At 40.4% G+C, this 24,863-nt stretch overlaps 1 protein-coding gene across 2 annotated transcripts in view; it reads left to right on the forward strand.

The window, feature by feature from the left end:
* The window catches only part of Pur-alpha (Purine-rich binding protein-alpha), a 233,584-nt gene that overhangs the window by 142,693 nt on the left and 66,028 nt on the right, over nt 1-24,863 (forward strand). For both annotated transcript variants that reach the window (XM_068376742.1, XM_068376743.1), the window contains exon 2: nt 637-752. In XM_068376742.1, coding sequence (XP_068232843.1) covers nt 637-752 — 116 coding nt within the window. The remainder of the gene's footprint in view (nt 1-636; nt 753-24,863) is intronic.

The following is a 24,863-nucleotide window of genomic DNA, read 5'->3' on the forward strand; positions in this document are numbered from 1 at the left end:
AAGTGATAGGTTTTGTTTTTTTATGAATTGGTTATGGATTCATGTACGTTCCTGCCTTGTTTGCGACCTACCAGAGTTAACTGATTACCAATTACATCAATCATTAATTAGGTCAAAGGAGACACTCGAAAGTTTTAATTGTATTACCTAGCAAAAGTAAAGTTGGCTCGCACATTTTGTGCGTAAATATGTATGTATACATATACACACATACAAACATAAATATACATACACACACATATATATATATATATATATATAATATATATATATATATATATATATATATATATATATATAATATATATATTTATATTTATATATATATATATATATAATATATATATAATATATATATATTTATATATATATATATATATATATATGTATATGTATGTATGTATGTATGTATATTTATGTTTGTGTGTGTATTAGGGGGATTCATGGTATGTAGAGAGAATGTTTTATTCAGAATTAGCATAACATATCGGTGCTTTTTATCGTGGTTGTGTTATCGTAATGGTATTATTATTATTATTATTATTATTATTATTATTATCTTGTTTAATGTTTTGTTCTTTTTTATGTGTTCACTAGAAAAAAACTACATGTTTATTATTTTTTTTTTTGTTTCAGGGCAACAACAGGCGGGGGAACAGGAGTTGGCGACGAAAATGTTACAGATCCAGAGCAAGAGATTTTACATCGATGTCAAGCAAAACAGACGAGGCAGATTTATGAAGATAGCTGAAGTAAGTGTTGTTGGCACGAGCCATTGAAAGTATATTGGAGTCATTGCATGATACGAAAAGAAGGCATGAACGGGGTTTTGACTTTGCTTTTCCTTGTATTTAATGCGTCTCTATTGGAAGGCGTGAAAGACTTTTGTGCTTTCTCCCTTATTTCCTTGAGATATGTCAATATCTTTGATATATATTCCTTAGTCATCGTACTTCACTTTAAACGAAAATGTACTGTTGAAAGGAAGTTTAGGCGATTGTACGTAAACCATAGGTATTTTCAAGAATTACAGTTGTTCGTTTAAATATTTCGCTGGACGAAAATGCTTTTTAATCAAAACGTAATGTTTGTGCCGAGAGTTGTAACGATTGATTTCACAAGTAATCAACTGTACTTGAAATTGAATATGTGAGGCTTCATTATTATAAGAATATAATATTCAAATATTTTCTCCAAGTATAAACCTATATATAGAGTTACTTCTTATGAATTTCCCGGAAACAAATGCATTTTCAAAATGATACGATGCATGGCGGTACTAGAATATCTAACTTCATTCTATAGGGGTGAATTATGGAAAGAGGCCTTTCACTCGGTCTGGTTGATTCTGGTATTGTATTTATTTGTTATATTGTTTCATTATGTTGTACTTTATTTGTGGTAAGATGCTGTAGATTTAGTTTACAGAGGTTGTTTTAAACGTGAAATTTGGCCACATGATTTGAAGGAAATAAGAGAGTAGAAGGGAACATTGAAATGTTAGGTGGAAGTCTAATAAAATTGCTAGACCAAACTGCATTGAAAAGAACATTCTTATTTAAAGCTTGCTGAATGTGGAGAGAGAGAGAGAGAGAGAGAGAGAGAGAGAGAGAGAGAGAGAGAGAGAGGAAAAGACTTGATACCCAAGGCCAAATAGCCGCTGGAGTGATTAAGGTCTTGATGCATCCAATAATGTGGTTGAGTGACTTTCACACTTGAGGTTAGGATTCCCTTTATTTCTCTCTTTGTAATGGGCATGTGGGCCGAGTTAAAACTTAGGCGTCATCAATGCCATGGATGGTTTCGTTGAAATCGAGAACAATTCTGGATGTCTGAGCATCGACCGAATCAACATAGATTCCTCAAAGCAAATGATAATCGCATGATGTAGTTTTAGTGATTTTTATTTTTATTGCTCTAAATTTTAATTCACCTGGAGCTCTCTTACTAACGTTTAATTATTTAGTTACCGGGAACTCTTATTTGTTGTTGGTAGTAGGTTGGCCAGGCACCAGCCACCCGTTGAGATACTACTGCTAGAGAGTTATGGGGGTCTTTTGACTGGCCAGACAGTACTACATTGGATCCTTCTCTCTGGTTGCGGTTCATTTTCCCTTTGCCTACTCATACACCGAATAGTCTGGCCTATCCTCATACACCTGACAACACTGATATTACCAAACAATGTTTCTTCTCTCAAGGGGTTAACTACTTCACTGGAATCGGTCAGTGGCTACTTTCCTCTTGGTAAGGGTAGAATGGACTCTTTAGCTATGGTAAGCAACTCTTCTAGGAGAAGGACACTTCGAAATCAAACCATTATTCTCTATTCTTGGGTAGTGACATAACCTCTGTACCATGGTCTTCCACTGCCTTGGGTTAGAGTTCTCTTGCTTGAGGGTACACTTGGGCACACTGTTCTCTCTTGTTTCTCCTCCTCTTGTTTTGTTAAAGTTTTTATAGTTTATATAGGAAATATTTATTTTGATATTGTTGCTGTTCTTAAAATAATTAATTTTTTCTTGTTTCCTTTCCTCACCGGGCTGTTTTCCCTGTTGGAGCCCCTGGGCTTACAGCATCCTGCTTTTCCAACTAGGGTTTCAGCTTGGCAAATAATAATAATAATAATAATAATAAAAGCAGGCGGTGATTGTTATTATTTAATAACTGAGATATCCACTCACTGTAGTTATGCATTTAATCAATTATACCGCTTATATAACAGATATTTCACCCACAAGGGGGTTGATTTTTGTTGTGGTGTTCAGCCAATAAAAAATGATACCGTTGAAACTCGCAGAAGACTTAAAGTAGAGCGTCTTGTCTGGCACACTGGCAAAGTACCGTGTTATCGTACTCCGTATGGAATACCTACCTCCCGAAATGTTTTGTGTTCTCTCGTGCAATGATGTCGCAGATAGTAAGGCAGCACAGTGTTTTGTTTCTTTTTAGGCATTATGGTGAACTGAGTAAAATTTCCTGTTCATGTAGGAACAACTTATCAATATTCGTATGCCTTGCTAAATAGTATTTCCAATTTGTAACCCCATAGCAATTAAGGTTTTACATAGCTAATGATAGTTTTCTTATTATTACTAGCCAAACTACAAGTCTTGTTGGAAAAGCAGAATACTAAAAACCTAAGGGCTCCAACAGGGAAAGTAACCCATTGAGGAAGGAGAATAGCAAATGTGTAAACTATAGGTAATGAATAAAAATGTAAATTATCTCAAGATCTGTAAAAACGTTAAACTTAATCAGTTAAATATAAACTATGAAGTGAGACTTATATAAACCTGCTCAACAGAAAACAATTATAGAAAGTTTGAACTTCTGGAATTCCACTGATACAAGTGCCTGATTAGGAAGATCATTCCACATTTTGTCACTGCTGGAATAAAACAGTATCGTGTCTTATGATGATGAAGGCATGGCTGGTAGAATTAATTGCATACCTAGTACTACATGCAGAATGTGAATGCAATTGATTATCTTAATTATGGAAAAGTTAACGACGGTGCCAGATTGATATCTAGATCAGGAATAAGAAATTTAATAGGCTGAAAGTTTTTTCCAACAAATTAAGATGATAGTTAGCATTTGAAGACCAGACAGGCAAACAATACTTAAAACAAGCCAGAATGAATGAATTAAAACTTCATAAGGATAGACTGAGCACTGGAAATCTTAAATGACGTTCTCATTAAGCCAGATTTTGTGGAATTAAAAAAGAAACAGACTGAACGTCATACAAAGATTTGAAGTTTAAGGAGCCGCTTTCCTTGACCTGCTTATAGTCATCATGCACTAATTTTAGCTATATCTCTATTAAAGGATTCTGCAACTATAGATCTTCATTCTGGAGATGGAATTGATGCAAAGAGAGTAGCATCATATGCATATGCAACGAACTTGTTTTCTTGGCCAAACCACATATCATGCTTATATATCATGAAAATAACGGGCCGAGAACACCAGATATTACATTTCTATAATTACTATGGTGTCCATCGAGAACTACTCTCCAATTTATTTCTTGAAAGTTCAGTACTGAATTTAAGAAAAGTCCCATCAATTCCCATCTGTTTATCTCTTTCCGTTTGAAAACAAGGGCCTCACAATTAACACGGTCAAAGGCAGCAATAAAAGCAAGGCCAATTATATGAACTTTTTTACCACAATCAAGGGATTTCTCTACAGCATTGGAAATAGTAAGAATTGTATAATGTCCTCGATTTACTGGCTCTAAATATTTGGTATTACAGACACCATGGTCACTGACACCGTGTGTGGCCTTAGTAAAGGATAAAAACTAATTCAGAGGTGTTCCCGGGTTTCCATGTCTCTTAGCAGTCTACTGTTACAATAAGACTTGCGAGGATTGCATAAATATTTCGGTATTTCATGATTTCGTTTTTATCTAAATAATAAGAGAATAAAGCAGGGCCATCAAGCAAATATTTGATTTTAAATTGGTTAATCCAGTTGTAGTTTTGCCAATCATAAATAACAAAACATGAAACTGAATTATGTAATGAATTATATGGAAGCAGTGTTGTACAAAAAAAAAAAAAGAAAAAATAACATACTTGGTGCACAGGTATACATAGTTAGAACAGTGAATTTCATATTTACAGAGATCACTAATTTCAATCTTTTTTTTTTTTTTTTTTTTTTTTTTTTTTTTTTTTTTTGTCTTGAGAAGAAAAAAATTCCAAACCTCATTTGAACTACAACTGATCCAAATACCGTACTCCATTTGAATTACTGTCTTCGAAAGTACATAAATGTTACATCACATTAGTAATTTATTCCTTATATGTGTGACTATTTGCAAAATTGTAAAACTGGATGTTATGAAATAGAGTACAGGTAAAAGTTTCATTTCTGTTTGTGTGCTAGATATGAATTACATTCTATAATGAAAGAGACTAGTTTTCCCATTGGCGTCAGAGTGGATATACATGCATTTCAGATTTCACAAATGCAAGGTAAGAAACAAAGTGACACAGTCTCCTTTTACAAATTGCCATCGGATGGTTGGTGTGATTTTGGTCTTTAAGGAAGAGTAATATTGGACACAATGCATTGACCTTCATTTCAGTAGTAATGTAGCTTTGTCTGCTAACTCTTAAGCTCTATTTTACTAAGATCTGGACAGTAAAATTTTAAACACTTTCAGACGGTAAACTTCATCATAGAAGTAACCATTTTTGTCATGGATTCTGCTCATGTGGCAAAATTGGACCAAAGTTTAAGATATTCAAACATGCCTAAAAATGGTTACTACAAAGGTCTTGAGATAAACTTTCATCTTATTCTTTGTTGTAACGTAGAATACTGTACACTACCAATGAGTGGTATAAAAATGCTAATAATCTCAATTGTTGTTAACAATTTTGTCAGAAAGATGTATTGTTATTAACCAATTGTACTTGGTGGAATAATCAGAGATAATACCAATGTCCTTAAACCTTCTTTATTGTCTGCAAGCGAAGTTTCAGTAATCCTGTTAATCCTATATCTATATACAGACTAGTGAGATAAGTATTTACGTAGCCAGAGGTAAATGTTAACTGCTCTTTGGTAAATTATCACCAATCCAATATAACAACATATTTATGAAACTGTTGTACTTTGAATAAGCACTTTGTTATATTACTAATAACAGCCAATTATACTCTCTTGTTCTATCATAAATAATGTAGTTCTCCAAATTCTGGAGTTTGATTTGTATGGGTTTGTATCATTCTAAGACATCGGTCATCAGTGAAACCTTTTTTGTAAACTTCCTCCTAGGCTGTAGGTGTAGTCTATTTAAGCATCCCCTCGGAATAACCATATCTGTAAAAATCTAAATGCAGTATCCAACCATGCCCAAAATCCTTAGACTTTCTTCCAAGGCTCAGGAATGGGACACTTAGCGAGGGCATCATTTGTTACTGTAACAGTGCAAGTGGTGTTACTGCCAGTGATTTTATCCTTCTGGAAGAGTTCTAAACGTCGTAATGGATGTGCAATAAGTGCAAGTGGTGGTGTAGTTAGTGAATTTAGCCTTCCGGAATAACAGGAACTACTTTGGTGTACACTGCCAATCTCCGGTATGTTTGTGTTAATGATCTTGACTTCTTAAAGCACAACTTATTGATAGAATGGTATGCTAGCTATGATTTATGAGTTTTCGAAACAAAACTAAAGAATACAACCAGAAGATAAAAGAATCATACACTGTCAAGGCCAACAATCACTATATGAAGCATCCTCTGGAACATTCCAGATGCAATGGACATTTAAAAAAGAAATAAAATCTATTTGAAAGTAAATAGTTGTATAAAAGCTGAATAGCTACTGGTATTTTGAAACGAGAATACAAGGTAATGGTTGGCCAAAACTCCCACCAGCCTCCACATGAGGGTTATTCTAAAAATTAATTTACTGTGTGCTTCAGAATTTATATTTTTTTCGTGTTAGTAAAGCATCTGTGGGTGTAGTTTAGGGTTATGACTGATGACTTAGTGTTATTGTTTTCATTACTCATGTTTGAATTTGAAAAGTTAAAAATTGTACAGCAAATATTTATTGGACTCTAAAAGAAGACTTCCCTAACAAGAGCTTTCAAAATCTGGATGGTAATTTATCAAATTAGCTTTAGTGCTCATGTAGCACCTCGGAATGACCAGGCATGAATAGTGACATATGTTATAAATCGCATACCCTTGCAGTTTTGTTGAACACCTTGCATTCTTGTTTGCAGTAGTAGCAAAGAGTACAAGACTATCAATAGATACCATGACCACATCTATGGTATTAGTGCAGCAGTTCCCATCCTGTATTTGACATCAGTGAAGAAATATCGGGACATGGATATGTTGTAGGAAGGCAGAAAAACTTACGCATTCCCGGGGTCTCGGCTATTGACTATTTGAATTCTTGAAAGCCTTCGTCAAATGGAAAGACCTTTTTGTGGTATGGTTGTTATCGGCATGTCCTCTTCATTGTGTCCACACTTCATTCCGTTTCATTATAGCCAGAGAAGATTTAAAAGTTGGGCCACATTACCAAAGGTATCTGCTAACATGGTGGCTAAATTATGCACTAGTATACAATGGCCTATCTTAAATTACTTCAGTTTCGTATTCTGGTGATTTGGTGTGGATAAACAATACTGGATAAGTTATTTGGTAATTTTCTTGAATAATATGGCGTCACCATTCGAACGACAATATTAGTGCTAAGAAGTATAATCCACAAACATTGTTATTAGTACTAGAGTGTTGATATGACAGTAGTACTTTATTCATATTAAAACGATTTTATGAAGGCACAGACTGGCATAGAAAGACCATAAACTGATAGAAGTGAAGGACATGTGTAAGGTCTTTGATTTGTTGTGGTCAATCAACGGTTAATGAGGATGATACACAGTCTATATATATATAATATATATATATACACTCATTCATACATATAGATATATACACATATATACATATATATATATATATATATACATATATATATATATATCCATATATATATATATATATATACTGTATGTGTATATATATATATATATACATACAGTATATATATATATATATATACATACAGTATATATATATATATATATGTGTATGTATACTGAATATATATATGTGTGTATATATATATGTATATATATGTATATATATATATGTGTGTGTATATGTATGTATGCATATATATGTATATATATATGTATGTATGTATATGTATGTATGTGTATGTATGTATATGTATGTATGTATATGTATATGTAAGTATATGTATATGTAAGTATATATATATATATATGTGTATATATATATATATATATATATATAATGAATAGACAATGTCTTTGTGACGTTCAAGGATCGAAGATAGTTTCTTTCCGGATGGACTGTCCTCCAGATAGTTTTCAAAATAACTTGAAAGATGCATTTATGTTTATCCATTAATTATTTGGTGTCGACACGTGTTTTGATTCACTTCCATCTTATAACGCTACTAAGATATTGTCTATTCATTATAAATGTAGAGTAGCATCCCCCAAGTACCGTATTTAGAGGTGGCAAGACATAGATAACTTGGATGGAAGCGCAGTGGATGCTTCACCAAGGAAATACTTCTGGAGTAAAGAAACTTCAAGCTGTTGTGGAGAGTGATGCAGTTCAAGAAGAACTGGAATCCAGGACCAACACAGTCTTCAAATATGTAACTTTTGAGGGTGCGATTAAGCTTCACGTCCCAGGGTGCGATGCACAAACGAGGCCAGTTTTAAAAGCTCTTCATCAACCCATTTGCAACCTTGGAATCTTGAGCTGCCTCGGAGAAAAAAGAAAAACAGAATGGAGAGAAATGCAGAAGCTATTTTATTGCAGAGAAAATACAGGAGAATTGAGGCCACAATTTGTCATGTGGAAAGGCGCCGCTCCAAATTGGATCCAAGTCTGAGATCAATGCAGACAACACTCTGATTTCTGTGGAAGCATGTAACCTTCACAAATTAGCCTGCTTTGAACAAGAGGTAACATTCCTGAAGAACTGACATCAATCTGATTGCAAAAAGATGGAATTGTAACCTTCAGGATATACTGTGAAGCCTTGTGGAAAATCAATTATGTATTTGGAAATTTATCTTAAATTCTTCGTAAAGTTTTGTTATCAAATTTTGTTAGTTTCGAAGTATCCATATATTTTCGTTTCCAAATTTTTACCACCAATGCAATTGTATTAAAGTGTAATTCCATTAGTGATATATACATATATATATATATATATATATGTATGTATGTATGTTCCGATATGAATACTTTCCACATCCCAATAGATGGGAGTACTCTATCACATCTACTGACCAGAGGATTCCCCCCCCCCCCCCCCGACCGATCTCCCTAACCCCATTGCACCTGTGCGACCCTGACCTATTTTGTTCCCCAGCATGCCTCAAGGGTAAGCTTGGGGCAACTTTCCATGTCAACAACAACCATTCTCCGGTCGTGGTGTTGACATCTCGCTTACTATTATCAGATCTCGTGGATCTCGTGATCCTCGATCTCCACTATGGATCCTGTGCGAGTGCAACATCGTTGCCCGGGAGTTAGTGGGAAGTTATGTGCTGCTTTTCTTTCCCACATGAAAGTTGATCCCCACTAGTTGTGTACCTCGTGTCGGGGCCGTATGTACTCTCGTAACAACACGTGTGATGACTGTGTTGGTTGGAGTGATACCCAGTGGGCCAAGATGGCCATCAAAAAGAAGAAAAAGGCCAAGAGGGACAAGTCGCCCTCGAGGAAGGGCAGTGGTTCGCCCCTTCTTCGTCCTGGTCATCCGTGCCTTTTGTTGCACACCCATCTCTGTCTCCTGTGTTACCCGTGATAGCGGAGGATGTGAAGGTGGGGGCAGATAGAGGTTCTCACATTTTGCCCTTTGGGGCCAGGAGTCATTCTCCTCCCAGAGTGGATAGTGGAACCATCTTTTTGACCTTCCCGTTGCCGGGGAGGTCCACAGAGAAAGTTGTGGGTACATTTCAGGCTGTAATGTCTAATTGTGAGCGCTTGCTTCAAAGTTGCGCGGCTCGGCTAGCGGATGAACAGTATCCCCGCTCAGAAACATGTAATCCATGTGGCCAAACCTGCCATTCCGCCTATGGAATGGAGAGGATATTCAGACCCGGTGGGTCCCAGGAACCACCAGTCCTCTTCTCAGCGCGGCCTTACGGCCAGTTACCCGATACCAGGAACCGGCTCCTCGGTCCCTCCTCGGACAGAGGAGCCAGTCTCCGCTATCGGAGTGGCATCTTCTTCCTCCACTCAGCAGCGTTCGGCAGCTGTTCGGCAGCCGTTCTGACCCCGTGGGAACAAGAGGCCTTTTCAGGCACACCCAGAACTCCATTCAGGTCCCCGCTTAGGGATCCGTTCCCTGATTGGGGAGCCTCTGACCCAGTCCTCCAAACCCCCTAGGAAGACTTTTTCCCTGTGGACGGCGCAGGGTTTCCTCCTCCGGGTGCCAAGCACCGGGGAAGAAGAGAGGATCACTCAAAGAGCCACCACCCTTTGAGGTCCCGATCTTACGACTCCGGGTCTCCGGACCGCGATCCAGTGTCGAAGAGGAGCTGAAGACCAGAGGAGCAGCATAGGACTCCCTTGGAAGGGAGACCGGAACCCAGGGATGAACGATTTCTGAACCCATGGCAGGGTGCTTTGAATAGGTCCCACGTGGCCGGTTAGGGTTTCTTGGAGTTGGGCCCCCCGGGACCAACAAGAGGACGAGGTGGTGGAGGAAGTATCGTCCTTCTGGAGGGTTTTGGGCTTAATTAGGAGGCTTAACGACCTGCCCGAACCTTCTCCATAAGGAGCTGAAGAGCAGGTGAGCGACCTAGGACTCCCTCGGAAGGGAGACCGGAACCCAGGGATGAACGATCTCCGAACCCATGGCAGGGTGCTTTGAATGGGTCCCACGTGGCCGGTTAGGGTTTCTCGGAGTTGGGCCCCCGGGACCACCAAGAGGACGAGGTGGTGGAGGAAGTGTCATCCTTCTTGAGGGTGCTGGGCGTAATTAGTAGGTTCAACGACCTGCCCGAACCTCCTCCAATGCAGGTCCGACCCCACGACACTGGCCTGGAACGTCCTCCCTCTCTCGCCGGACATTGGGCAGTGGCTCCGGAGGATCTCCACCACCAACAAGGAACCAAAAGGACTGAACAGGGCCTATAGCGTACCAAGGCTGTTACCCTTCCCGGAAGTGAAACACGGACACTTTATACTCCGGAAGGGACCTCCCAGGGACATCAGCCTTCAGAGAGGAACTTGGCTGCCCTGGCCCCTGGCTCCTGGGAGGATAGGCTGTTAGGAGGGACTGTGGATTTCACTCTCCAGGAGGCTCAATCCATGGAAGCAGCCGCATGAGCTGCGGGGGATGTGGCTTTGTGGTTTGACCTTTGGTCCACGGCCCTAGTGTCCTTTGCCTTGGAGAACGACCAGGCAAGAGAGCAGTTCCTGGAGTTAGCAGTCTTGGGGTTGCGGGCTGTAGCCTTCTTGATGGGACATTCGTACACCCGGTGTTAAACTGGGTCCTACGAAGGAGGGACGTAGTCCGTTATAGGTTGCCTAGGCAACTCCCAGACAGGGAACTGAGGGCCCTGAGGGATGCCCCTATCACCAGGGAGGCTTTCTTCCCAAAGGACGCGGTGGAAGAGGTCCTAGAAAAGTGGAGGAAAGAGAGGCACAACATGGTTCTCCTCAGGGACCCCTTATCTTCGTAGGGTGCTTTGGCACATCCTCCATACTGCCCCAGTGAGTACTAGAAGCCCGGGGCTCACTCAAGTGGGCGTCCTCCTATGCCTCCGAACTTTTTCTGGGGCTTCAATGGCACTACTTGGAGATTCCCCAGCTCAGTCCTGGCCTTTCCAATCAACTTCGCCCCATTTGCATTTTCCACAAGCCAGGGCTATTGGCCGGGATGTTGTTTCCATATGGAAAGGGGCTTCTATCCACATACCAAGTCTTCCTGCTGTGGTCGCCGACTATCCCTGCTGTGGCACACTTCCTCAAGCCGGGATCAAGGCCCAACTTGCCTGCTTCATCTAATGTGATTTTGATGGCCGATGTCAAACCCGCCTTAGTAGAAGCCACAACAACGATGTCGTCAGCAAATGCCAGGAACCTGATGATATCCCCTCTCAGCGTTGGCCCTACGCCTTCGGGGAGTTTGGAGAGCGCTTGATCTAGTGCTAAGTTAAAAAGCAGGGGGATAGCAGGTCTCCCTGCATTACGCCCCTTGCGATATTGAGTGACACCAGATACCTCTGTGCTGATACTTTGATAGAAGTTTTGGAGGTACTGGGCCGTCTCTTCATCAAGGCCAGCCGCTCTTACGGTATTCAAGAGGGCTGGATTGTTGATGGAGTTGAAGATCTTCCCAGTTGTCGATGTAAGGACTACTCCCTCAAGTCCTGGGAGGAGTTCAAGCTCGGTCCCGTTGTAGTCTAAAGGCAGCTACACGTGACAAGCCGGATAAGGTAACGAGGGATAGTGTCTCTGACCCTATCCCTTCGGCCCTCCATGGATCAACCCGGCAAGAAGATGATGCCCCTTGGGTGAGTGTTACCTATTTATCCTACTTTTGTTAGCCCCTGTTTTCTGTTTTGCTTTTCCCAGACAGGCCTTACACCCCTCCCCCTCACCTGCAGCTCGCTCACCTCCCTTCAGGGTCTACTTGCCTGGCTCCTAATTCTGAGGCTCCTATCTATTGGGACGTGTGAAGTATTTGTATCAGAACAAATAACAATTTCTAAGTAAATTGTGTTTTTCCCAACATACCACCCGATAGGGTAACTGCACCCCCCTATCCTCCCCCCCCCCCCTGTAGACCTATTTATTATAGGCTACTTCTCCTGAAACCAGAGGAGAATGGTTGTTGTTGACATGGAAGGTTGGCCCAAGCTTACCCTTGGGAGATGCTGGGGCATGGTCACTTGTGAAAGGGTTAGGGGGATCGGGGGTTGGTGGCCTACGGGGAGGGAAATTCTCTGGATGGTAGTGACATGGCAGATTATATATATATATATATATGTGTGTGTGTGTGTGTGTGCGCGTGTGTGTGTGTATATATATGTATATACAGTATATATGTACGTATATGTATGTATGTATATATATATATATATATATGTATATGTATATATATGTATATGTATATATATGTATATATATATCTATATATATATATATATATATATAGATATATATATGCATAGAATATAGAAATCCACCGTTGATGACATTTGTGGACGATGAAAAAGCCTTTGAGAGAGTGTACCGGCCAATTTTTTCTCTTCCTGTGTTATTATGGCATTCCTCTTAAATATGTAAATTTGATTAAGTCTATTCATGAGCATAGCAAGTAAAAAGTTAATGTAGTCCCAAATAAATTTGCAGGGAACAGTAGAGTACTCCAAGGGAATGTGTTGTCACATGTTGTTTATCCTCCTCATGGATTTTTTAATGCGTAGAACAGTTGGAGATGGTGGAGAAGGATTGGACTGGATTAGTAATTCAAAATTATCAGACGTAGAGTATGCTGATAATGCTGTCATTATTAGCAGAACACCAAAGGATTTGCAATTCTTGCTTACCAGAATGAATGAAATATCACACAAGGTTGGGCTGAAGATGAATAGAAGAAAGACAAAGATGATGAGAACGGAGTATGCAATGGAAGATGAAATATTGGAAGGAGAAAGGATTAATGAGGTAGAATCATTTTAGTATTTAGGAACCATGATCTCCAATACAGGGTCTTTAGAAATAGTTTAGTAAAAGATTGAAAAAGGAAAATCAGACCATGGCTAGGCTAAGTACAATTTGAAAACCAAATTGCCTGAAATTACATATGAATGTCAGGCTATATATCTGTATAGTGAGGTTGGTGTTACTATATGGACATGAGTTATTGTATAACAATGAAGCGATCTCAAATAGATTTATTAGATTTGAGAAAAATGCACTCTGAAGGATATTGAGATTTAAATGGCAGGGCAGGATTAGAAATGAACCTATAAGTGAGATTACTCGAGTTCCACATGGGGGTGAGATCTTAATGAGGGGTAGATGGTTTGGGGGTGCGCTTGGCACTCCCTAAGAGAGATTAGTTCACCAAACGTTGAACTGGGCTCCGCAAGGCACTAGAAGAGTTGGGAGATCCAGGCCTACATGGCTGAGGACTATGAAGTCTGGAGTAGGAAATAATGAATGGAAAAGTACTGAATTAACAGCTCAAGATAGGACGACTGGCAAAATCTAACCGTGGCCCTTTGCATTACTAGGTGTGGGAGGTGATGATTATATATATATATATATATATATAATATATATATGCATGTATAAATTGTATATATATATATATATATATATATTTATGCATATATACATATACACACACATATATATATACAGTATATATTTATGTATATATATACATATATGCTGTATATACATATATTTATCTATATACATATATACACATATATATATATATATATATATACATATACATATATATACATACATATATATACATGTATATATATATATTTACACACATATATATATATATATATATACACATATATATATATATATACAAACATACATATATATACATGTATATATATATTTATATATACATTTATATGTGTATATATATGTATATATATGTAATATATATACATATATATAATGTGTATATATATATATATATATATATATGTGTGTATAAGGAAGATGTGTTTGTGTATCTTAGTCACGAAAGGGAAATTGTGAAAACTTAATTGAGTGTAGTTTACGAATTATCCTTTATTATCATGTGCTCATAATTCTTAATTATATGCAATTGTCAAAAACTAACAGTTTAAGAATTCCAGTCTCGTATAAATACGATACTCTTGTATAATTATTCTCATTGCAAATCCGATAGCGTTACCAATGGGACTAGTGTTAATTCCTACCAAGTTTTTCTACTTTTCTTTTCGTTGCTCTATTGCATATATTTTTATCATAACGTACCAGATGTCGTGGTTTTTGCACACACATATATATACATATATGCATATATATATATATATATATATATGTATATATATAATATATATATATATATATATATATATATATATATAAATATATAAATAAATATATATATATATATATATATATATTTGTTCCAACACAGAGACTTACCTCGAAACACTTTCTTAGGCGTTACCTGGAACCTCCTCTCAAACAACCAGAGTTTTGTGTATTTTACCCTACTCCCATTTTCTATAATGGTAGGCCTAGCGGAGGAAAACGTGCCCTGAGGGCAAACCAAGGTAGGCCGCATGCTCTCTCGGGTCGTGAGCTTCAGTAAGTGCTCTGGTCGCGTCGTGTTATCATCCTGACGCTCCTCTGATCTCAGTGCGACCCTTTGTGTCTTGCGGCCACGTGGTTACCACATGGTCCATTGTGCGCTCCTACTCGTGCTTAGTGCTTGAACTGTGTGCTTTGGCTTTAATTCCTTGGTGCTTTTAGTGTTCTCATATTCTTGTCGAGCCTGTGTCCAGCGGTTTGTGATTGTGTGCGATGGAGCTTACTCGCCATTGTCCTGGGCCTAGGGCTGGGAAGTCGTGCGGGGCTTTTTTGTCTAAGCCTGATGTTGACCCGCACTCCCTTTGTTCCTCGTGTAGGGGAAAACTGTGCTCTCCTTCGGACACGTGTCCGGAATGTGATGGTTGGAATGAGGTCCAATGGGTAAGATATGGGACCAAAAAGAAGAAGTCTACGAAGCGGTCTCCAAGGAAGGCTAGTATTTCTTCTCCTGCAACTTCAGCTGGTGAGGGTCCGAGTAGAGTTCCTTCTTCTTCCCCCACACAGAGTAGGGGACGAGGTAAGTCTGTTAAGGGGAAGCAGACGGTGCCTCTTCCCCAGGAAGGTCATGTTACGGGTGTTTCTGATTCTTTTAAGGCGACAGGCGCCAGAGGGTATGTGTAGTGGGGGTCCGCGGGACGATGCTCTTGTGCTAGGGAAGCACGTCTCCGCAGGGGACCCCATGTGGAATAAATCTGTGCCCTTTTCTTCCCTAGATTTGTGGGTAGATGTTTCTGGAGCGTCTGCATCAGAGGGCGCCATGGGTAGAGAAGATTCCCCGCAGGAAGATCCCCTGGGATGGAACCTGCCGAGGACGCCGTTCAGGTCCCTCTTGAGGACGGAGGAAGACCTCAACGGGTCCTTTCCATTCAGAATTCGTCCGTCTACACCTCCAGCTCCTTCGTCGGCAGTTCTAGAGGAATTCCTTCAGCCTTCTTCGTCAGGAACCCAACAGGTGTCGAGAAAAGCTCCACCTGTTACTAGGCCGCATTACCGTGAGAGGTCAGAATCGTCGGTGGTGGAGTCTTCGTTTTCATCGGACGAGGAACGCTGAAGGAGAAGTAGAAGGAAGAGAGACCGTTCCAGGAGGAGGCGGTCTTTTTCTAGGTCTCCCACGGAATCGAGAGAAAGGAGGAGATCCCATTCCCTGCATAGGAAGAGCAGGAGAGCTGGTTCTCCTCAGGAACGATGGGTCCTGGTACCAGAATCAAAGCTGAAAGACCTGACTTCAGTCTCAGGCTCCGTGGTTAAGGTGGCAGGAGACAGTCCTCCTAGAAGGGCCTCCAGTAGCCGCATATCGGCTTCAGCCTATGACCACAAGGCCTCGTCTGGTAGGCATAAGTCTCGTCCTAGGGAGATTCAACCCGCCCAGCAGAGGGAGTCGCCTCCTAGGACGGGCAGCCTCGACGAGATTGCCCATGGTATGGTTCGACGCACACAGGTCCCTCCGTCGAACACTTTCACAGAGGAGCCCGTCCCTTCGTCGAAGCCCCTTAAGATGACAGAGGCGCCCGTCTCTCAAGGAAGACATAGCCGTGGGTCCCGTCGGAGCGGAGGTGCCCGTGCTAATACTTCACCCCATCGCCAGATGGAGGACTCTGATGAGGTCGCAGGGCTTGATATGACGGAGGACTCCGATGAGGTCGCAGGGCTTGATATGACGGAGGACTCCGCTTATAGGAGGGTGATCTCCCTGTTAAGGAGTCATAAGATTGCGGAGCCTCTACCACAGGAGGAAGACGACTGGACCTCTGGCTTAAATCGGATTATGGTGGAGCCCGTCCAAAAGAAGGCTTCATTAGCTCTTCCAGAGGCGAGAGACGTCAGGTTGGGGCGAGGTCACATTGACAAGGTGATCACCCGCAATGGGGAATCATCCAAAGGATACACTGCAGCCAAACTGTTACAGGGATTGAAATCCCAAAGTAAATATTATGCTTTGGAGGGACGCCCACATGGGGCGTGCAAGCTTGAGGACGTCCTGAAGATTTTGAGTCAAGGTGCCCCGGAAGACAGGGTCTCTACCACACCCATTTACTTTTCCCAGTCCGAGTCCATCATGATGGAGGAGATGTCGAAAGATCTAGTGAACGTCGCATCATGGCTGGACTGGTGGGCTACTACCTTGGTGGGTACACAGATCCCGACCGAGACTTTAGATCCTGCCAAATGAGAGGCTCTGAAGGAGTTGGTTGGTTCGGGTGGCCATGCCTTAAAATTTCTCACGTTCCAGGCGTTAGCTCTTTCTGCGAACTGGGTTCTCAGGAGAAGGGACTCGGTTCTGAAAAACCTATCTAGGAAAATCCCAGACAGGGAAGCAAGGGCCCTTCGTAACGTTATGGTTTGGGAAGAGGGACTGTTTCCGGTCAAGAAAGCGGAATAGGTGGCGGAGAAGATGGCCAAGAAGGATGACATCGTTGCGAAGGCTCAATCAGCGAGAAGACCCGTCTTTAGGAGGCCGGTAGCCGAGGCTCCTGCAACATCTCGTTCTTCCCCATCTCAAGGAAGGAGAGAGCCTTCTGCAGTACAGTGGACTCAGTCGCCGAATCCATCCCGAAGGGGAGTTATGTCAGCCCCTTCCACCTACAGGAGTTCCTACTCGTCCTCCAGGAGAGGTCGATCAGGTCGATCCTCTCGTAGGAGATAGTTTGAGAGGCCCCCCTCCCCTGCCCAAGCCTCAGGTTGGGGGATGCCTCAGACAATTTTGGCAAGCATGGAAGCTCCACGGAGCAGAACCATGGACAGTAACAGTTTTGAAAGAGGGCTACAGGATCCACTTTCTACAGGATCCTCCTCCCTTGGTTCCAGCAAGCCAGGCGGAGTGGTTGGTCCCCAAAGACCCGTTGAAGAGAGCAGCTTTGGACGAAGAAGTCGCCACAATGATGGAGAAGGGAGCAATGGAGACTGTGCATCTTCCGGGACCGGGGTTCTACAGTCGTCTCTTCCTGGTGGAGAAAGCAACGGGAGGATGGAGACCTGTGATAGACCTGTAAGCCCTCAACAAATTCATACGGAAGACACATTTCAAGATGGACACCCCAAGAACGGTCATGGCGTCCTTGAGAGAAGGGGATTTCATGATGTCCTTAGACCTCAAGGATGCCTATTTCCAAATCACAATTCATCCAGCAAGCAGGAAGTTTCTCCGGATGAAATGGGGTGCCCGGATTTTGCAATTCAAGGCCCTGTGCTTCGGACTTTCTACAGCCCCCCAGGTATTCACAAGAATTTTCACAACAATCTCCGTCTGGGCTCACGAACGGGGGATCCGTTTAATTCGGTACCTGGACGACTGGTTACTCCTTTCCTCCTCAAAGGAAGTCTTGAAGCAACAAGGGGCAGACCTTCTGCAACTATGCAAAACTCTGGGCATCACAGTCAATCTGGAGAAATCTCATCTAATCCCAACCAACAAAGCTACTGACTTGGGGATTGTCCTGGATTCATTGCTAGTAAAGGCATTTCCATCAATGGACAGGCTCAGCAACCTGGACCAAGTTCTCCGTCCCTTCCTAGAGGGCCAACCTGGAAGAGCAAAGGATTGGCAGAGGTTAATAGGACATCTGGTGTCATTAGAGAAGTTAGTTCCCCAAGGAAGGCAGAACCTCAGGTGCATCCAGTGGAACTTGAAAGATCTGTGGGATCAAAGAAGTTCCCCGGACAGGATTGTGTCAGTTCTACCAGAGACCAAACAGGCTCTAGAATGGTGGCGGAATCGAGCAAACACACTAAGAGGGATGCCTCTGTCTTCCAGACCCCCAGAACTTTTGCTCTTCACGGACGCATCAAAAGAAGGGTGGGGAGCCCATCGCCTAGGAAAAACACCGAGAGGCAAATGGACGGTAGAAGAGAAGGCTCTCCACATCAATGTTCTGGAGATGAAAGCGGTTCAGGAAGCCTGCCTACACTTCACTCTTGAGCTGAAAAGAAACTTGGTGGCTCTAATGTCAGACAATGCCACGGTAGTGGCGTACATGAAGAAGAGAGGAGGGTTGAAGTCGAACGAGTTGTGCGTTCTCGCCTTGCAAGTCCTGGAGTGGGCAGAAAAAGAACAAGTCAGGCTGTCAGCGAGATTCATTCCGGGAAAGAAGAACGTTCTAGCAGACGGCCTCAGCAGGGTAGGCCAAGTAGTGGGGACAGAATGGTCTCTTCACCCAGAAGTAGCAAGATTCATCATTCAGATGTGGGGTTCTTCGGTAATGGATCTCTTCGCGACGAGGTTGAACGCGCAACTCCCCGTATTCTGTTCTCCTGTCCCAGACCCAAAGGCGGCATTGGAGGACGCCTTTCAACACAAGTGGGACAATCTGGACGTGTACGCCTTTCCTCCCTTTGCTCTGATAAGACAAGTCCTCAACAGAGTAAGGGCAGCCAACAACCTAAAGATGACTTTGGTAGCGCCTTGGTGGCCGGAGAGAGAGTGGTTTCCAGACCTAAAAGGTCTGGCGGTTCTTCCTCCGTGGCCTCTACCGGACAGACCAGACCTACTGAGACAGCCACACTTTCAGAGGTTCCACGAAAACCCTCAGTCCCTTCGTCTTCATGCCTGGAGGTTATCCAGTGGCTCCTGAAAAGACAAGGCTATTCGTCAAAGACAGCTGTGAGAATCTACCAAGCAAAATGGGCAACTTTTATTAAATGGTGTGATGCAAAGAAAATAGAGCCCTTAGAAGCTGCAGTCCCCGACATTGCAGATTTCCTCGTCCACCTCAGGGATGTGCTGGGCATGTCGATTCCAGCAATTAAGGGGGTACGAGCCGCCCTTGGACAAGTCTTTCTATTGAAAGGGATAGGTTTGGGCTCTTCTAGACACATCTCTATGCTCATCAAGAGTTTTGAGCAGTCCTGTCCACCTTCGTCTCCTAGGGTTCCTAAATGGGACCTGGCTAGAGTTCTAGACATGCTTAGTAAGCCGCCCTTCGAACCTTTAAAAGATGTTGTTGACAGGAATCTTACGCTTAAAACGGTCTTCTTGTTAGCCTTGGCTTCGGCGAAGAGGATAGGTGAACTTCATGGGTTGTCTTATGAGATAGAACACTCAAGGGGTTGGGGAGAAATATCCCTCAAGTTTGTTCCCTCGTTTGTTGCTAAGACCCAGAACCCATCCGTTTGGGATCCTAGGTTCGAGGGTTTCTTGATTCCGGCGATTCCTAACTCAGGTAATCAAGAAGATTTAAAGCTCTGCCCTGTCAGAGCTATTAGGAAATATCTTAAAAGGACAGCAATTCTCCGCCCTGGTTTGAAGAATCTTTTTGTGTCCACGGGGAGGACGAAAAAGAATATTTCCAAGAACACCATTTCTTTTTGGCTCAGGCAAGTTATCATTCAGGCTTATTCGAGTGCTGGACTTTCAGTTCCAGGAAAGCCTAGGGCACATGATCTTAGAGGTTTAAGTACCTCTCTAGCCTTTGAAAAGAACATGTCAGTGGCACAAGTACTCAGAGCAGGTACTTGGTCTAGCCAGTCTACGTTCATTTCTCACTATCTCAAAGATTGTACGAGGAAGTCATTGGATGGTTTTTCCATCGGGCCAGTCATCTCAGCGCTCCAACCGATTTAACGGCCCAAGCCCCAGGTTCAATCGCGGTTTCAAATCTATAGACACAGGTGATCTTTTCAATTTTTTCCCCTCCTCCTCGTACTATTTATCATCTTGGGAAGTCTTGCACAGTAGACCCGTACTATGCCATGTATCCATATTACATCAAGCACATTATCAAGGAATTATGTAGGGTGAGTACTTTAGGCACAATTAATGAGCTCTTTGTGTAGTTTATCCTACTTTCCAGTTGTTTAGGCCCTCAGTCATGGAGGCACTCCCACCTCCTAAAGTGTAAGTCTCCCAAGAAAGTGTTTCGAGGTAAGTCGCTGTGTTGGAACAAATCACAAATTATTAGTAATTTATATTTTTCCTAACATATTTACCGAGAAACACTTTCGGGTTATGGCCCTCCCTTCCTTCCCCCAGGTGCCTCACTTATCTTTAGTATTGTTACTTTCATAGAACTTTCTGAAGCTTAAGACCCGAGAGAGCATGCGGCCTACCTTGGTTTGCCCTCAGGGCACGTTTTCCTCCGCTAGGCCTACCATTATAGAAAATGGGAGTAGAGTAAACTACACAAAACTCTGGTCGTTTCAGAGGAGGTTCCAGGTAACTCCTAATTAAGTGTTTCTCGGTAAGTATGTTAGGAAAAATACAAATTACTAATAATTTGTGATATTTATATATATACACATATATATTTACATATATAAATATGTATATATATACAGTATATATATATATATATATATATACATATACATATACATATACATATAAATACACATATACACATACATATGCATATATATATATATATATATATATGTATATAAATACATATATATACACATATATATATATATATATATGTATGTATATATATATATATATATACATACATACATACATACATACATACATACATACATACATACACACATACATACATACACACACACAAGGGGACCGTCCGCCATGGTGTTTTGACCTACCAACTTTCAGAAATTGAAAATCGTTTTATTGCTTCTATGTATGCGTAAACATATCGTACATGCTTTCCTTTTAACAAATAACTGTGTCGTCAGTATGACTGAGTTTGACAGAATCGTCTTTTTGTGTTTATTTTTGCATATTTATAGTGATTTTTTTCACTTATGTTTCGGAATCTCGTACGTCTGGCAGAAATGGAAGGCATTGGTAGAGCATAGTTGAATGAAATCTACTCCTACCAGAACAACAGCCAGAGTTTCTAAAGACGTATAGAAGTTATAATGCTTGTGTTTGTTTACTGGAAGTTCGTATGTACATTGCGTTTTCACAACGTCCTCGGGAATTTTATAGCAAAGCCAATGTTACTTAAGGTCATAGAAAGAACAAGTAGTCAATTATTTTTCCAAATAATGAAGATATAGCAGTCTTTAAATGATTAAATGATGACGTCATCCTTACTGCCTCGTCTGCATGACTGAGTTTGACAGAATCGTATTTGTGTTTACTTTTGCATCTCTCTCTCTCTCTCTCTCTCTCTCTCTCTCATGTTTTGAAATCTCGTACTTTTGGCAGAAATTGAAGGCATTTGTAGAGGGTAGGTAAATAAAAACTACCAGCTACAAGAACATCAGCCAGAGTTTCCAAAGACGTGTAGAAGTTATAATGCATGTGTATGTTTACTTGAAGTTCGTATTACTTTGTGCTTTCACAACGTCCTCTGGAACTTTATAGCAAGGCCAATGTTACCTAAGGTGATAGAAAGAACAAAAAGTAAGCGGAGAACAAGAAAAAAGAACCAAGAAGATAGGGAAAAATTAATAAGAGTACAAAGCTGAAACATGCTAACTAAAACACTGGCAACAATGAGAGATCGCTGGCATCTTGTAACATAGTAATAGTAAACTGAGGGTTCAAATACCTCGTTTAGGGTGCGTTTATGTAGGAATAAACAATAAAAGTTATCATAATAATGTTATCTTGATTTCTTTAAGAAAAGAAATGAAAATTTGTTGCAAATCTTTGGGAGCTCAATACTCAAAAACATACTTATTCACACTTACTATGAGATTCAGGGCCTCTGTAACACGGTTTTTTGGACTTTGCTCCTTATCAAAGCATCGGATGTAGCTGAAAGTTGACATATGTATATTTTACAACCACACACAAATTTTGTCAGCATTATCAATAACCTAAACCCGATAGTTTTAATTTTTATAGAGTAAAAATGATCTAGTCGACGCCATAGCCAGTGATAACGAGCCAAGAGTCGAAAACATTCATTACGTAAGCAATGTAAACACCTTTTGACAAAATTTTGCCCCGCCCATCCACCAGACACCCATTCACCTTGTTCCATCGGCTCTGAAACCCAAAACAGTCAAGAATGGCTAACAGGATTTGGAATTGCCCCCGTTGTTGCAAAACTGCATTTGTCTTACGACTTGCAACTTTATACAGTCAAGAGAAAGCCCGTGGCCATATTTACTATCGCCTGAATAGGTAATTATTCAGTTTCTAGTTTAAATCCAATGTTTATGGTCTGATTTGTATTTAGCGTAACATGATTATAATACTTGTAATGTCATTCAGGCTTTTGAACATTTCCATTAACTATTCACTATGCCACCAAGAGAGAGAGAGAGAGAGAGAGAGAGAGAGAGAGAGAGAGAGAGATTGTATGTAAACAGTCTTTATATAACTATTTTTGTTAAAATAAGATTTTTGTGCTAAACTCTCCATCAGACCAACGGATCATCCGATATATATTTTTCTTCTTCTTCTTAGTCCGTACGACCGTGTTGGCTATGTTTAGGGCATGACTGCATTTTGTAAATAAATCAGGAATATTTTTAGGAGTTTTATTTGTACAACTAATGGAAATTTATAGAAGTAAAGTGAACATAATTCATTTATCCTTTAAAATAATTACTACATGTAGCAAAACGAATAGTGGTAAAGATGATAATGCAATGAAGGAATGATACCATACTTTATCTTTAGCTTCAACATCGGCAATAACATACCCAGTTGCCATAATTTGTTAGCTTAATGAAATATCCTATCATCTAATGTTAAACTTAATTTCTGAGGAGACCATGGCTTATTGCACAGTGAAAAAACATTACAAAGACTTTATGAATGGCGGAACGATACATAAATGTGGGTGGGGTATCTGTGCTAGCGTAGTAATACTACTGTAGCAGTAGTATTAAACGTTTAGGCCAACTGCTGGGATCCTTGAGGATCATTTAGCACTTCTTAAAACTACTCGAGAAATGAGTTTTTATAGCCAGAATTTAAATTTTCTGATCCAACAATGCCCATGATAGCCTTCAGTGTTATCCTGAATTATAACCAGGCCAAAGGGGGTGGAGCCTCATGAAGTCATCATTCTGACAATAATTATTGGTGAAGGTTTAAAGCCAAAATACGGTACCGGCTTTTTTTTTTTTTTTTTTTTTTTTTTTACAGTAAATAGGTAGGTAGATAGACAATAAATAAAAATTGCTTGACATTGGATATAGCAGTTATCAAATCAAGCTTGTTCACTACGTTTTTGAAAATTACCAACTATTCCCTACACCTTGTCAATCTGATTGTGACCTATAAAGTAGACTGTAATTTCTTAGGAAACTTATTTTGTGAGTTAGACTAATAATCGAAGTATTTTTGTATTTATTAACATATTTTGTTGGTTTGTTCGTTATGACAATTATCAGTGGAGAGGTTTCAGAGTTCATAAAGGTGTACTGCTTTGCTTTTATTTAAACTTTTGTGTCATTGTTGGCAGAGGTATAGCCTTCGTTACGTATAGCCAATCATCGATCGAGAAAGAGGGAAGAAATGCCGTCATAAGTTACGTAACGAGTGCGTTCGAAACCTTTTCTCTGAGTAAGTTGGCCCGTCTTCAAAAATCGTCACTTTTACTTAATGAAGTACCAAATTTATTCAACCTACGTAATGCAGAATATAGTCAAAATTTATGTGTAGATATAATGTGCATTCTGAATAAGCGTTATATTTATGAAATTCATAGAAAAAAGTTATTGCGAAAAAACCGTGTTACAGAGGCCCTGAATCTCATAGTAGGTACATTTTTCTCACTTATTTAATGTTCGATATTAGAGAAAAAGATATAATTGAAAAGAGGAATAAAAATCCCACAATTCTGTCAACCGGAATTTGTATTTTCTTTTTTTTTACTTTTTGTTCACGATTATTTTGCGTCTAGACAAAGAAAAAAAAATTATAGAAATAAAACAAAAACTAAAATCAAAATTCCGTCTGACGGAATTGTTCGGTTTATAAAGTCGTTTTTATGGTATTAGATTCAATACAGTTGGTGTCGTATTGGTGGGGAAAAATGTATCTAAATTTTTTTTTTAAATCTTTTTTGCTAATAA

This window comes from Palaemon carinicauda, chromosome 7 (genome assembly GCF_036898095.1).
Source record: "Palaemon carinicauda isolate YSFRI2023 chromosome 7, ASM3689809v2, whole genome shotgun sequence".
NCBI lineage: Eukaryota > Metazoa > Arthropoda > Malacostraca > Decapoda > Palaemonidae > Palaemon > Palaemon carinicauda.